This window comes from Vitis vinifera, chromosome 7 (assembly GCF_030704535.1).
Source record: "Vitis vinifera cultivar Pinot Noir 40024 chromosome 7, ASM3070453v1".
Taxonomy (NCBI): domain Eukaryota; kingdom Viridiplantae; phylum Streptophyta; class Magnoliopsida; order Vitales; family Vitaceae; genus Vitis; species Vitis vinifera.
The window spans coordinates 3,136,777-3,153,010 of record NC_081811.1 but is presented as its reverse complement, the minus strand read 5'-3'; the positions used below and the strand labels follow the sequence as shown (position 1 = coordinate 3,153,010).

The 16,234-nt window shown below is 32.6% G+C and overlaps 3 protein-coding genes across 3 annotated transcripts; all 3 read right to left on the bottom strand.

Annotated features, from left to right (window-relative positions):
- Positions 1-1,727: 1,727 nt before the first annotated feature.
- Positions 1,728-2,444, bottom strand: LOC104879760 (protein SRC2 homolog). Its single transcript, XM_010653723.3, has one exon. The coding sequence runs from the start codon at positions 2,442-2,444 to the stop codon at positions 1,728-1,730; it is 717 nt and encodes a 238-aa protein (XP_010652025.2).
- Positions 2,445-8,510: 6,066 nt separating this feature from the next.
- Positions 8,511-9,746, bottom strand: LOC100240854 (protein SRC2 homolog). Its single transcript, XM_002268375.5, has one exon. It carries the CDS (start codon positions 9,533-9,535, stop codon positions 8,738-8,740), a length of 798 nt encoding a protein of 265 aa, XP_002268411.1. The 5' UTR covers positions 9,536-9,746; the 3' UTR covers positions 8,511-8,737.
- Positions 9,747-14,570: 4,824 nt separating this feature from the next.
- On the bottom strand, positions 14,571-15,776 carry LOC104879761 (protein SRC2-like). The gene has a single exon (XM_010653724.3). It carries the CDS (start codon positions 15,579-15,581, stop codon positions 14,760-14,762), a length of 822 nt encoding a protein of 273 aa, XP_010652026.1. The 5' UTR covers positions 15,582-15,776; the 3' UTR covers positions 14,571-14,759.
- Positions 15,777-16,234: the final 458 nt, after the last annotated feature.

Here is a 16,234-nt window from a genome sequence, read left to right as displayed (position 1 = left end):
CTTGAGGAAAATAAGACCTGGTCCATTGTTAGTTTACCTGTTGGTAAGCACCCTGTTGGCTGTAAATGGGTGTACAAAGTTAAACATAAGGTTGATGGTACCATAGAACGGTATAAAGCTCGTTTAGTGGCAAAAGGGTATACTCAACGTGAAGGCATTGATTATGTTGATACTTTTTCACCAGTGGCAAAACTAGTGACTGTTAAATTGCTTTTGGCTATTGCTGCTGTTAAAGGTTGGCATTTGTCACAATTGGATGTGAACAATGCTTTCCTTCATGGAGACTTGAATGAGGAAGTGTATATGAAGTTACCTCCTGGTTATAATAGAAAGGGGGAGTCTTTGCCTTCGAATGCTGTTTGTTTGCTTCATAAATCCTTATATGGTCTCAAACAAGCCTCAAGACAGTGGTTTTCTAAGTTTTCTACTGCCATTATGGGCTTGGGATTCAGTCAATCTCCTTCCGATCATTCTCTTTTCATCAAAAATGTTGATGGCTTGTTCATTGCTCTTCTTGTTTATGTTGATGATGTGATTATAGCTAGTAATAATCAAGGGGCCATTGCTGATTTGAAATCTGAGTTGAATAAACTCTTCAAACTGAAGGATTTGGGTGATGTCAAGTATTTCCTTGGTCTTGAAATTGCTAAATCCTCTACTGGAATCTGTGTTTCTCAGCGAAAATATGTTCTTGATTTGCTTTCTGATTTCGGGTATTTAGGTTGCAAAGCTGCTAGTACACCTATGGAAGCTAATGTCAAGTTATCCATGGATGAGGGGGTTGATCTTCCTGATGTTAGCTTGTATCGTAGGCTACTTGGGAAGCTGTTATATTTGACATTAACACGACCTGACATTTCTTATGCTGTAGGTCGACTTAGTCAGTTCATTTCTCGTCCTAAATTGCCCCATTTACATGCTGCTCAAAGAATCCTTCGTTACCTTAAAGGTAATCCTGGCATGGGTTTGTTCTTTCCTAGTAATTCAGAGCTTCGTTTGATGGCTTATACTGATTCAGATTGGGCTCGTTGTCCCGATTCGAGAAGATCTGTTACTGGTTTTTGTGTTTTCTTGGGGAATTCTTTGGTGTCATGGAAATCCAAGAAACAACACATTGTTTCTCGCTCTTCTGCTGAAGCTGAGTATCGTGCTATGGCCAATACTTCTTGTGAGATTACTTGGCTTCTTGCTCTTCTCAAGGACTTTGGTATAGATCATTCTGCTCCTGCTCTTCTTTTTTGTGACAATCAGTCTGCTTTACATATGGCTGAAAATCCCGTGTTTCATGAACGCACAAAACACATTGAGATTGATTGTCATCTTGTTCGAGACAAGGTTCAAAGTGGGGTTCTCAAGCCTATGTTTGTTTCTACAGAACACCAGTTAGCAGATGTTTTGACAAAAGCCCTTCATCCTTCTTCTTTTAAGCTTCTTATTGGCAAGATGGGTCTAAAGAACATCTTTAGTCCATCTTGAGGGGGAGTATTAGGATTGATTGTATTAGTTATTTTTTACTAGAAGGGTAGTTTTGTCATTATTGTAAGCTGAGCTATTTTTGAGTTATTTTGTTCAGTTTGTTGTTAAGTTTTGTTTCTGTTTTTCTGGTTCAGTTTTTGTTGAGCCATTTTACTCTGTTATATAACAGAGCAGCCTTGTATTTTGTGACAAGAGGAATGAAGAGAATTCTTTTCATCTTTTCTCTCAATTCTTTCTTCAGATTTCTTTTTCTAACAGAAATCATCATAGTCGTCCTCTTCATCACAACAATCGTCACATGCCAATTCATTGTCATCATCACATGCAGCAGTGTACCCCTGCTGCAGACAATCCCCTGAAATATTCAGGTTCAGTTGCACGTCTACCGTTGGTTGGACGTGCACTTGAGGCCTTGGTGGTAGCTGAGACCGCGGTGGCGTTACCACGCGAGCAAGCGGCTGGCCAAACTCGAACGTGAACTTGACAGCCCCTTGTTCGCCTCCGGAAGAATTCGTCACCGGATAACAACCGCTGCTGGAAACGTCGCGGTTCCCAACCTTGTCAAAGAGTGACTTCACCGGGATGCTGAATTCTCCAACGATCTTGTCCCCGAGAGATCGCTCGCAGTAGAATTGGAAGTTGAGGCGCTGGAGGTTGCGGTGGAGGGAGGGGTCATGGAGGGTGAAACTGAATTGGGTTTTCCAGGTGGGGTCGGTGCCACCTTCATAGTCCACAGTGGTGGAGTTCCATTTGCCAGCAGGAATAAAGGGATCGCCGGAGATGGAGACCAGGGCGTAGACCTTCATCCGAAATATCCTCCTCACGTCCTGAAGATCTTCAGCCGAAATATTTCTCATAACCAAAGATCTGCAGAGCTCCATGGTTGATACTTGATAGAGAGCAGAGGTTTGAGTCCTCTTGTATTTATATCCCTTAGGAGCTTGACCAAGTTCATCTCCTTCACTCATTCCTCTCTATCTCCTCCACATCTGCAAAGACTGGAATCTTGACTTCGTCTTCCCTATAAACCTACAGTCTATTAAGCGTTTGAAATTCTACAGAGGACCAAGCCGACTCCCACTGCAGGACATTTGATGGGACAGAAGTACTGTAGACGCTGGCTTCACTTGTTATATTAGAAAATTCAACACGCTTTCCTACATAATTAAATTGTTTAGGTAATGTATATCATATTAAATTTAAAATAATTATATAAAATAAAAAATATATAATAATTTTTAATTTTTAAAATTTTATATTTCAAATTAAATGATAAAAATAAAATAAATATATTAATATTAAAAATTTTATTAAAAAACATATATAATGTTTAAGTGTGAATATATATTTAAGATTAAAGAAAAATTATAATATTTAATTTTATTTATATGTTTGTGTATTATATTATTTTTAAATTTTAAAAATTATTATATTAATTAATTTATATTATTTCCATATTTATTATTATATAATATTATAAAAATAAATATGAATGTAAATATTTATATTTATTTAATGGCTTTAGGATGAGAGTGAAAACTATTTTCTAATTTCTACTTCCTCAAACAGAATTTTTTTTTTTTTTTTTTCTGAAGAACAAAAAACTATTTTTGGAAAAAAATTACTAGACAAAGCCAATATGAAACCAATTTTGAGTTTGAATTGGTGTTTTCTTTAGTTCCAAATGGGTATGTGGTTCAAACTTAACTCTTTCCTAATGGTCTTTGCATACCTTTGAACTCCAAATGACCAAAATCCATATCAATTTTAAACTATGTTATCTCCTTCCACATAGTTTACTTCAATTATTCGTATCTTCCTCGTTTCAATTCAAATTCATGATCCATTTCAAGCAGTAGACTTCTAACCTCTTAAGCTTCAAATCAATATAGGGCTTTCCCTAAAAAACTCATGGGAGACAACCTAGAATTTAGCTTAAATTTAATTCAAATTTAGGCTTGTGTTGTTGCCTAAGGTTAAGTTCCAATTTTCAATTTGAACTTGATAACAATGCTTCAAACCTTCTTTATCATAGTTAGTTGCCTTCTACCTCTTTCTATAACATATATTTTTCATCATTCATGCTCACAATTTTCTCATTTTACCTTTATTTGGACTCTCATCATGTTTCATAAGTCTTAATTCTTTAGGTATAATTAACTTTTCCTTTGACTTAGTTGAAAATGACATTTACACATAGCATTCTTATAATCCTTTTAACATGGAACTAAGCTCAAAATAAAAGTTAGATTTATAATTACGATCTTATTATCAATTTGAAATAAGTTAAGTGATTCAAGCCTTTTATGTTACAAAATTCGTATTGTTTATGTGCTATTAGAGTATACATTTGAACTCCAATCACTAATCTTATTTTAAAACATCTATACTTGAACATTACACTTATATATCTAGTTTCGTAAGAGTGATCGTCGTATTTCCCTTGAATCTTTGAAGGTTGTGAAGAAAATGTGTATTTTAGCTTGAAGTTGTATAGGTAATTATTATCATCCTTGGAATAATGGAATATCTCAAGGTTTACAATGGAGTGAGAGACTGTGGATTTGAGTGGATTGCTAAACCACGATAAAATCCTTTTGTTTGCAATCTCTTTTCCTTTACTCTTTTTATTTTTGATATTTTAATTTCTTTATTTGCTAGCATATACTGATTGAATTAAAATTTAGATATTGATTAAATTAAATTTTGATAAAAAAGAAGTTAAGAAAAAAAAAACCATCACCCATTTCACCACCTCTTCATTAATTACCTAAGGGCTAAGATTTGTCATGGTTTACTATTATCTATTAAGTATTTTTACGTAAATATTCATTATTAATTAATTCTTAATAATTCTGATAAATAATTTTTTAATCACATTTATAAAATATATTCTATTACTAATAAATACATTTAAGAAATAATAATTGGTTTGAAATTTGATAATTATATCTAAAATTAGATAATCATGAATTGTCTTAAAATTATTATTTTCTCTTCACTTTTTATGTGTTTTAGAGAATAAAATTTTTATTTATGTGTACACTCAGACATTTAAGTAACAAAAAAGTAAAAATACGAAATACAAAGACTAAAATGTAAATTATTAAAAATGTTTTAGCACTTTTTCTTATTAGTTTGCCATTCATTTTGCTTTGATATTATTTATATATATCAACTAGAAATTCAAAATATTGAAAAATAATTATCATGCATATTATTTAATAAAGAATTTAGATTTTTTTTTCATAGCATATTGTCATAGGCATAAAGTTCCAACACAACGAATCAAAGGGGCTCAGTCTGCACACCATGTATTTCAAGCCACTATGTTGACTAGTTTTGTTTTGTCATAAACTCAATAGGGGAATGAGTCCAACTCCTAACCAGTTTGTATAGCAAATGATCAAGCTCTTCTTTATTGTAAAGTCATTGACCAGCGACAAGCGACAACCTCCCCAAACTTAAAGGAATTCATCTGCCTAAACTCTAAAGAATCATTCCAACATCACAAACACGCCATTTCCCTAGAGCAATTCCTATTACATTCAACTCAAACCAGTCAACATACTAGTCTTGATCAACACTTTCAATACGGTCACGAACATTAAACAAATAGTTTGTGACAATATGCTATAAAAAAATGTGGTGTAAATAATAACAAATAAATAATTCAAAATTATTTAATTAAGACTTTTTTATATATATAATAAATGCATAACATTAATTTCACTTTTCTACCACATTATGAATGTGCTTTGTGGTTTGCAATAAATTAATTTGGTCACAATCTTAATTATCTAAATTATTATATTATAATCCAAGAAAATACTCTATTGATTATTTTTAAAAGTATTTTTGCATTTTAATTATCTTTATTTTTATGGGTAATTATGTTAGTGAATTTCGAATCTCATAAAATAAAATAAAAACCACTTTTCTCTTGTTTATTTTTTATTTACTTTTATCAATTCATCAATTTACTTGGAAAATTTTAATTGAATATTTTATAAAAATATATTTTGTCAAAGGCTACATTACTTAGGTTGTAATTTGGGCTGGTTGGATAGGTTGATGGCTAACCAGAGCCAAACCCAAATTAAGAAACAATTAATTGAAATTCAATCCATGTTTGACATGTAACCCTAAATACTCAACTAAGTTTAACCGAACTTCATTTTTCTAAAGTCAAAATGAACTTAAGATTAATTGAGTTTAACTTGGGTTGGTTGAGTTAAACTCAGGTTAATAAAGTAAAACTCAAGGTAGTTGGATTTATTGGATTGCATCTTTCAAAATCCATTCATGGTGGTTTTTAAAAAACTTTTAAATAAGATAAAATTTTAAAATAACAATAAAAAGCAAAATAAACTTATATGTCTTTAAAAAAAATGAAAAAAATATATGATATTTTTAAAACCTAAAAAAAAAAATGAGCATTATTATATAGGATAATAAATATTATAAAAACATTAAATCGAGCTTGAATTAGGCTCTGATTGTTCCAACATTAGCTCAAACATAATCAAAGTTGAGTTCAAATTAAGAAAACTTAACTCTAGTTTAACCAAGTATTAAAAATATTTACTTAAATCCATATAAATATTGGATTAGGTTCAGATCGGGTGAGTCAACGTGATCAAATTACGAAATAAAATAAAATTACACCAGAAATTGACTTCAGCTGAGTCTTCCCATGCTTGACTCGGTCCCCTCCGTGCTCTTGGCTGATTCATTTTCCTACTGGGCTACTGGCTATTATATAAATATAATTGCCCTCTTTCAATATAACAGTGGATTTAATTTTTTAGATAAAAAATAATTTATGAATTTGGTGAATTTATCATTTTTAATAGAAATTATTTATAAATCTAGAATTTAGTTAGTTTATCAGAGAATTTATGCATGGCATATATTTAATTATTTATAATATTATTATTTATTATTTAATTTAAAAAATATTCATATGTCATTGAAATAAAAATGTGGAGACGTGCTCGAAGGGAAGATGTGGGTTACGCAATTAATGCTAGACGTAGAGCTCACTTCACTTGCTAACGTCAATGGAGGACGTAATGCGTACGTTGGAGACTTTCAAGTATTTTTAATAATTGGTGGAATTGATGCTTGCTTATTTAAGAACATAGAGGGAAAAAAATATTTTTAATTCTTTGTTCCCTCTAAATTTTTCAAATTTTTAATTTTTTTTTTCACTTAAGCGGGTAATAATATTTTGTAAAACTCGGACTACACTTTAAAATTGATATGAACAATATCCGAAAAAATAAAAAGATGAAAATATTAAAAAATTGAAAATAGTACAAAGAATGTGAAGAGGGTATAAGAACATCCTTACATTCTTGATATTTTTCTCATATTTTTTGTACTTTTCAAACGATTTTTTTAATTTTTAAAGTTTTTTTTACCTCATTTAGCAATAATATTGTGTAAAAACATTAAGTGTTTATTACATTTTACCTTATAACGTACCTTCATACTTCGTAGATGTGTTTAAATGAGGGTAAAATCGTCATTTCAATTTAAAAATTTCCAAAACTTCAACCTTATCCTCTTTCATTCGATTGGAATTTTCCAAAAAAAATTTAAAGATTAAAATACTAAAAGGGTCATAGAATTAGGAATAATAGCAAATTTTCTTTTCCTTAAAATTCTTATTTCAAAATTTTCTTTATTTTATTACTTCATAGAAAATTTCCATAAAAGGTAATAATTAAATTAAATATTTTAACATATTTTATAATTGGTTATCGTAATAGATGATAACAACGTGTGGTGCATGATATTAATTCCTTTGGCAACCGGTTGGTAAGATTGGTTAACCTGAAGAATCGGTTTTTTTTTAATTTTTTTATTCATGCTGCTTGCCATGTGTCTTGACCCTATTGGCTCAGAAAGGTGGGTATCAGTGATTAATCCAACACGTAGTGCTCACTTCACTTGGTAATGTGAATGGGGAGACTTGTAGTATTTTTAATAATTGTTGGAATTAATGCTTGCTTATTTAAGAACATATAAGGAAAAAAATATATATATTATTTTTATTTTTTGAAAATGATTCAATTTAGAAAGGATAATTTATGAAATCGTGTGATTAAACAAGTTTGCTATTAATTAATTTAAACTTAGAGAAGTTGGTAAGGGAGCACGATCCCCTAATTAAATTAAATTAAATATTCGATCAACCATCCAACTTGATGATTGAAGTCAACACCCATCTCTCCTACCCCTTATTTATTTAGATATTAGTGGATTTTCTTTTGTATTATTTTTGATAAATTTAAAATTAATCTAACAAATCAAGCTTACTAATAATCTCTGTCACACTTTAATTTATGTTAAAGAATGACTTTCGACTTTCTCTTGGACTTTGGCTAAAGGTTTGATAAGATCATTTTAACAATTTTTTTTTTTTGTCTAAGAAGAGCATTTTGACTAAGTCAACGGATGGTGATGTTCTAACAAATATGAAACAATCAAAGGACAAGAAGTCTCCATCATCAAGGGAGAGATCATAAAAATATATGCAAATACTCAAATTTTATGTTAAGAAACATGACATGTATATTGAGATTACATCTTATAATCTCGAGTCCTTTGAAAAATTGGTAGATTAACATGATATTTTAGTTTGATTTGATCAAATTTTATTTGTCTTTTCATGTGTAAAAGTCATAGGTGAGAAAATGTATTAAAAAACATGATATGCATATTGAGTTAAAATTCTACAAGTTTAAATTTTTAAAAAAATTAGTAATTCAATATGGGATCAAAACTTAGTTTAACGGAAAATCGCTTGAACCCGTTCTTTTTAATTTGCATTTCTCTTATTTGTTTGTTAGATATGTATGCAAATTTTATTTGTCTCTTTATACACGAGGGTATTAAGGAGCATGATATATATATATATAGTTCAATATTTTATGCCCTTAATTCTTTATTTTGCAAGTTATTATTTATCATCAATTAATAAACTAGTGATCAATCAATATTTTTTAAACAACATGAGATTAGAATTTCTATGAGGGCCAAGGATGTGTTTTTGAAATTTGGATGAGAGAGGGCACAATATTTACACCTCTAGAGAGTAGTACATGGTACATGAGTGCGAAACCCTAATTTCCTAATAATAATATTGCACAAATGGACTGGCTAAGCTAATTACACATGTAGCCTAATCCAGACAAACTCAAACATTTTCCATTTTTTGTATCGATGAAGTTGAGTTGCGGCTGAGATATTTTCACCGGTCGGCTTCATCATCGTATGAACCAGAAGAGTAATATGCGTCATCTTTATCGCTATCTGGATAATGTTCAAAGGAACTCGGGAAAGACCCGCTAGAATTAATTTGGTCGTAGCTCGGTGCGCTTGGAAGACTGGATGACCGGAAATTATATGAAGCGTACTGGACCTGATTTGTGTGAAGATCATTTCGTCGTTGATCATCATAATTGCAGGCTTGTTGACGGCTATGGATGTAACTGCAGGGGTCGTTTGAAGGGTACCCACTGTAAAGTTGAGGTGGCTCTTCATGATTGAAGGTGTTGTTTCTCGGCAGCTGCTGCGGCGGCCATGGCGGTGCCGGCCGTATGAGGCGAGGGAGGGACTGCCCGAACCGGAAGGAGAGCTTGAGAAAGCCCTTTTCACCGCCTGAGGGGAGCTTCACAGGAAAACTGACATGGTAGAAGGAGTCGAGCACTCCGGCAAGGTCGAACAGGCACTTGACTGGAACGATGATTCCTCCTATGTAACGGTTGTGGTGGAAGGTCCGTTCGCAGTAGAATCTAAACATGAGGTGGAGGCGGTTGGTGAAGAGGGAGGGATCATGGAGAGTGAAGTGGAAGAAGGTGTTGTTCCATCTGGGGCATGTCCTACCTTGGTAGTCGACGGCGGTGGAGTACCATCTGTTGGGGTCGATGAAGGGGTCGCCGGAGATGGAGACGATGGCGTAGACCTTCATCTTCAAGATGAGCCTGACATCTTCTAGGTCTTCTGCAGAAAGGTCTGTGATATCAAAAGATCTGCAGAGTTCTTCCATGCCTGATGGAGATGATGATGATGAGGACGACAAGAGAGGTAGAGATGTAGAGAGATCCAAAGGAGTCCTGAAATTTATGGTGGCTTCACGGCTCCTTTGTATTAGATTGATGTTTGAAATGATCAAAATTTGAATTACGGGCTCCCATGCTGCTTCATGGATAGCGGGTAGAGAGGAGAGAGGATAGAAAGAAAATTCATGGAAATTCACAACACAGGTGTCATATTATAGATTTATAGATGGCATCTTTTGGATAAGATTTTTCTAAAACCCCCACTTGTCAAGGAAAAAAATATATATATAAAAATAAAACACCCACTTGCTGACAAAATTAAATAGACTTGGTATGACACTATTTCCATATATATATAAAAACATATTTTTTTATTATTGGCTAATTTTTTTATTTTTAAAAACATATTTTTTTTAAAACATAGTTTATTACATATTTTAATTAAAAATTAATTTTAATTAATGATTTTTCTAAGAGCTGCCGCAATAGGAAAGTGATACGAAATTTGTCGTTAATTGTAAGTCTTAAAAAATGGTGACGAGTGAAGAGTGTTGGTCCAAGAAACACAATTTAATAACGTGCGTACATGCTTTCTTGACCATTTAAACGAGTGGGAAACTCTCTGGAAACCTCTCTTCCCAGTTGATAAAACTACATTGAATCTTTAAAACCTTGAATTTGCAGAAAAATCTTATATTGACTCGAATTCAATTGAAAATGTAATGTTCAGAATGATTGCTTTTTAAGGCTGCGCATAGTTTGATTTTTTCCTTTCTTTCTCATGACGTAAACATGAGACATGAATTTTTTATTTTTTTATTTTTTATTTTTCTTTTTTGGCTATAGAGTCGACACATTGAATGTTGTTGGTTGGAAGACTCCCAGTCATCTAACAGAGCAACGGAAGATTTAAGACACTAAACCCCAATAAATATGCCAATGAATTTCCATGAAATTGTTGATTTTTTCATAATTATTCATTAAAGTCTAATATCGATGATGTTATGAAAGTGCATCAAAGAAAGATTAACAAATGTAAGAATGGTACACTTGCAAAATTTTTTTGAAGCTCTTCAATATATATGATGCTAAAGGTTGGTTTATACGAGAGCTTTAGGTACGAGTTTTGGAGTGAAATTACTAAATTAGCCATTTTCGGTTCAATTCATTAATCGATAGAATAAAAAATCATTCTCAAACTTTAATAGAAATTAAATTCAACACTTACCCTTTGCATTTTTTATTAATTCAATAATATAATTAATTTCAACGCATATAATTTAGAACTGAAGTTTTTCAACACATAATTTCAGTTTTATCAAACACCACCTGTTACTTTATGCTTAGTTCTTGGAAATCTCTACGTTTGGTGTTTGGAATTTTTGAGGGAAAATTTAATAAAAAAATAGAATGAAAAAATTAAAGAAAAGAAAAGAAAAAAAAGTAAAAGTAATAAAATATTTTTACAAGTATACTCAAAATTATTTACGCGACAATTGACGTGGATGATATCACAAATAAAATTGACATTTTAAGAAATAGTCAAATGAATTATTAAAAAGTACCTATATTTTAAATAGATAAAAATAATACTAATTTAAAAATTTTAAGTTTTATTTTCATATATTTTATCAAAACACATTTTTTTAAAGGGAGTGTTTGGTACGTCGAAATAGGGAATGGAAATGAATATTTTGTTTCCATTCCTATTTCTTAATGAATAGAAATGAATTTAACGATTATATTTCTACCATTTGGATGAACTTAAGAATACAAGATTGGAATGATTATTTATTTCCATTCCAATGTTTGATAATAATAGGAATGAAAATGAAAAAGAAATAAATTTACAATAAGGGGGTGTTTGGTACACGGGAATAGGGAGTGGGAATAGACATCTCATTCCTTTTCTCCCTTATTCCTATGTTTGGATAAATGTTAAGAAGGCGGAAATGAAATAAAAAATTATTCCAGCAGAAATCAAATTCAACTTATGAGTCGGATTTGCATTCATTAAAAGTAGGTGGTATTCTGATTCATTAAACTTATTTGATAATATAAAATAACCTAAATTACTATTTTACCCTCTTATCTTGTTTTTCAAATCCGATGTTTATCTTCTTTGTAAAGGTAGAGATCCATTCATCATCCACTTCTTATCTTCTTTGCAAAGCTAGAGACCACTCATCATCCAATTCTCTACAACAAGTGATTCTTTCAAATTGAATCAATTAAACCTTCCACGATATTTAAAAAAAAAAAATCAATTTCTAATTTATAGGGTTTTGGATGTTCATTTTGATTATTGGATCTAGGATTCGTCATTGTTTGCTGCAACTAGGTTCTGAAAAACATTTGCTAGCTTTGAGAATTTAAATATTATAATAAATAATTTTTTTTTGAAAAATATAATTTTATAACTACTTAAGCATGACAAATTATTCAAATTTTTAATAAAAATAATAATTGAATATTTGTGCATTAGGGTTATACGATTTTTTATGGTTAATTTTTTATTTATTGAGTATATATATATTTTTTAGTCTTATTATTTAATAACAAAAAACCTCTCAAATTTTATTTTTTTAAAATAGAAGTAAAGATAAAAAAATATTTTAAATTATATATAAGGATATTATTGTAAATTTATTTCTTTTTCATTTCCATTCCTATTATTATCAAACATTGGAATGTAAACAAATAATCATTCCAATCTTGCATTCCTAAGTTCATCCAAATGGTAGAAATGGAATCATCAAATTCATTCCATTCCACTAAGAAATAGGAAAGGAAACAAAATATTATTTCCATTCCCTATTCCGATGTACCAAACACCCCCTAATATCTTTCCATATAATTTAAAATAATTTTTTATTTTTATTTTTATTTTTAAAAAATAAAATTTGAAAGTTTTTTTGTTATTAAATAATAAAACTAAAAATATATATATACTTAATAAATAAAAAATTAATCATAAAAATCATATAACCCTAACGTACAAATATTCAATTATAATTTTTATTAAAAATTTGAATAATTTATTATGCTTAAGTTGTTATAAAATTACATTTTACCAAATATATATTTATTATAATATTTAAATTATATTCTAAATGTCGTGGAAAGTTTGATTGATTTAGTTGAAAATAATCACTTGTGGTATAGAAGTGGATGATAAATGGGTTTCTAGCGAAGATAAATATTTTGATAATTTTTTATTCCAATCTTCTTAACATTTATCCAAACATAAAAATAAGGGAGAAAATGAATGAAATGTTTATTCTCACTCTCTATTCTCACGTATCAAACATCCTCTAAAGATAGCTCTATTGGTTATAAATAAATAAGATAAAAGAGATTTAAAATTTAAAATAAATTAATTTTATTTTAAATTATTATTTTTAGGTGTTGACTGCGACATTAAATTATTTTATTAAAAAGAGATTAATCTATCTTAAATTAAATTATTAAGTAATATTATTGATTTAACAAAATCGTGTCTATTTCACTGTCGTGCCTGCAACTTGACGGTCTTCGGAGACTTTACCCAACGGAGAGCCAAGTCCTCCACAAATCTAAATTCACTGGAAATTTCGCGGAGAAAACGGAGTCATAACGGTTACTTCTATATCAAGCTATAATTCACCTTCAAACTTGATTATAAAAGGGTATAGGGATCTAGCAATAAGAAGTTGCAGGCTTGCAGCTATGGCGCCTTTCTACGGTTATGGTCCTCCATCACCACCACCACCGCCACCAGGAGGCGGCAACAAGTACTCGGCGGCTCCACCCTACTCGTGGCCCTATCCACCTCCCGCTCAATGGGTCTACCCGCCCCCTCCCCCTCCTTATTATCCAGGTTATTACCCACCTTACCATCCACCATATTACGGCTATGCAATGCAGCCGCTGCTGCCGCAACAACAGCGACACGGCGGGATTGGAGGTGTAGAAGTCGCTAGGGTGGCCTTTGCTGCCCTTACGATCCTCGGTCTGAACCCGTTTGGGTTCTAGATGGTGGACAGCTTCAACGTGGACAGACATATGTAAGTGAAGATACATGTCTAGCTAGACGTTTTATATGGCCTTTGCTTCTTTCTAAAAGACACAAGACAAAAACAAGTCAGTCTCCATTGAAAGACGGAGCCGGAGAATCATTTTCCGCCATCTATATAGCATTACTCTTTATGTGTGAAGTTAATCTGTGTTCTCTTTGTTTTGTACTCAGTAATCATATTAATAATAAATCTGTCCACCTCGCCTCGCAGTTTTTAATTTCGTATGGTGTAAATAGCTAAACGTATCTGTAGTCGAATTTCTTATTTAGATATAGAAGAGAGAGTTTCCCACTGCGCTTTTGATCCTTGCAGAACATCAGCCTTCATCAAAATCAGGTTCTTATAGAAAGAGAGAGTATCATGCTACAATATTGTGAACAGGTTCGGGAGTTTCCCCTTGATTAGCCACAAGTAATTCATACTTAATTAGTTGAGAAAAGAAGCAATGGAATCTCAAGTGCATCTCAACATCACCACATGCTTTTACCTAAAGATATATGGATTATATGTAGACTTCCTTAATTGATCTATTCCTTCGATATTTGGGAGCTGTGGATAGGAGAGAATATTCGCATTCAATTTTTCTTCTACAACCATCTGCATTCAGTCAACTAAAAGCATAGAAAGAAGGCATTAGTTCACATGGGTTTTGTAACGAACCACTCCCGTGGGATTAGGGAGGTCAAACAGGTAGAGACATTCTCGGCTCTAGGTACAAAGGACCTCCTGGCTTTAAAATAGGCCTACAAGATTAAAAGTAGTGACAACAACAGCAATGCCTTACATCCTAGAGAGAGGAGAGAGCTTCCAAAGTACTTGAAATCAATACAACTCCAAAGAAGAATAGTTCTAGTTAATTATTAACTCATAGCTATCGATTATCACTTCAAGTGATTTTGAGATGAGCCGCTTTCTGGGTGAGATTGAATTAGCGCAATATGGAGGTTTGAAAGAAAGCTATTAATTCAATGAAAATTGCATAACAATTTGAACATTGCTTCCCAATCCTTAAAACTATGACACCTCAAATACAGGAATACTAAATTAATATCAATACATGTCAGAAGTAGAGGTTTTTCCATTAAGGTATTTCAACTTTTCTTGGAATCCAAACAAGCATAGAGGAGGAGAATTTCCAAAAGTACACCGAAGATCAGCTATCCAAACCATGTGAGTTATAGACACGATCATGATCGCTACTAACAACAGCTGCATCAGACACCTTATCTCCCATTAAAATCATAGCTATGGCAGCCCCCAGCGTTTCCAGACTGATATCATCATTCTTCGTCGGCTGCTGATCCGGCAGCTCATGTTTCACAGGTGAATACCCATTCTCCGGCTCCGGAGGAGGATACCCTTGCGGCGGCTTTGACGAATGCCCACCATTTGAATGATACCCATCTGCTGTATTAGGAAAACCCACCGGCGGATAAAATTCCACCGCCGTTGTTTCTGGGTAAGGCGCCGCCACTGAGGGTGGAGCATATGGTGATCCGTACACTGTGTGAATGGGATATGCAGTCACCGGCGAGCATACCTGCGGAGTTGCACCTGGATGTGATCTCTCGCCGAACTTGAAAGAGAAGTTCAACTTGCCTTTGGGCTTCCCAGAGGGCTTTTTAACTTCGTATGTGACATACTTTGCGGACATGTCGTCCCCGGCGTGGTTGAGGAGCTCTTTGACGGACACGTTGGCTTCGCCGATATCCTTGTCGGCGCGGACATGCCGGCAGCAGCGGAGCTGGAAAATAAGCATGAGATGGTCCAATTGAGCCAGCGATTCATCGATGGTGAATTTCATAGTGAAGTTCCAAGTGGGGTTGGACCCACCGTCCTTGTGCACCGGCGTTTTCTGGAGGCTCTGAGGATCGCCAGAGACGGTGGCCACCACGTACACATCCATCTTGGAGATGTGTTTGACCTTTTTGATACCATTCGCTGAGACCAAGGTTATCTCCAGTGATCTGCACATTTTTTTTTTCAGTTTTCAGATGAAATGATCAAAACCCTAGAAGACTAAAAAGCGATGGAAGCCTTAAAAAATTGAAAATAGGCTTGCTGAGAAAGATCCAAGATTCGTCTTTTGAGGCCACGATAAGTCATTATTGATTCATTCAGCAGAGAATCAGAGAAGAAAAAGTCAAGCGTATTAAAGTAACCAAACAAAAAAGAAAAAAGTGTCACATCGAGGAGTGTTGCCCATCAGTATGCATTTGATGAAAGACACCGATTCCCATATTTAAAATTCTCAGAGTAGATCTTATTGATGAAAACAAATAAAAACTATTCATTAAAAATTAATTTTTAAGAACCCTGGTGAACAAATAGTCAATGGGCAAACCCAATGGAGTGTAAAGTTGGATGGACTGTTCCATCCATTATTTTTATTTTTATTTTTTTCTTTCTTTTTCTTTACTTCCAAACCATTTTTTGGTATATATGATGTGTTTTTACTCCAAAATTTGATTTGGAGAAATTTATTTTAATTAGAAAATAGATATGATTGATTTGTTGGATTATAAAATTTAAATCAATTTTGTTGCACTCATGTCAAGTTCATAAGGATTGAATTGCGCGATTGTAATGGTTGAGCAGCTTTTGCTGGAAAAAAAAAAAATTATATTG

Excerpts from the sequence above, each read along its gene's own strand:
- LOC104879760 (XM_010653723.3), bottom strand. The coding sequence starts at position 2,444 with ATGAGTGAAGGAGATGAACTTGGTCAAGCTCCTAAGGGATATAAATAC.
- LOC100240854 (XM_002268375.5), bottom strand. The coding sequence starts at position 9,535 with ATGGAAGAACTCTGCAGATCTTTTGATATCACAGACCTTTCTGCAGAA.
- LOC104879761 (XM_010653724.3), bottom strand. The coding sequence starts at position 15,581 with ATGTGCAGATCACTGGAGATAACCTTGGTCTCAGCGAATGGTATCAAA.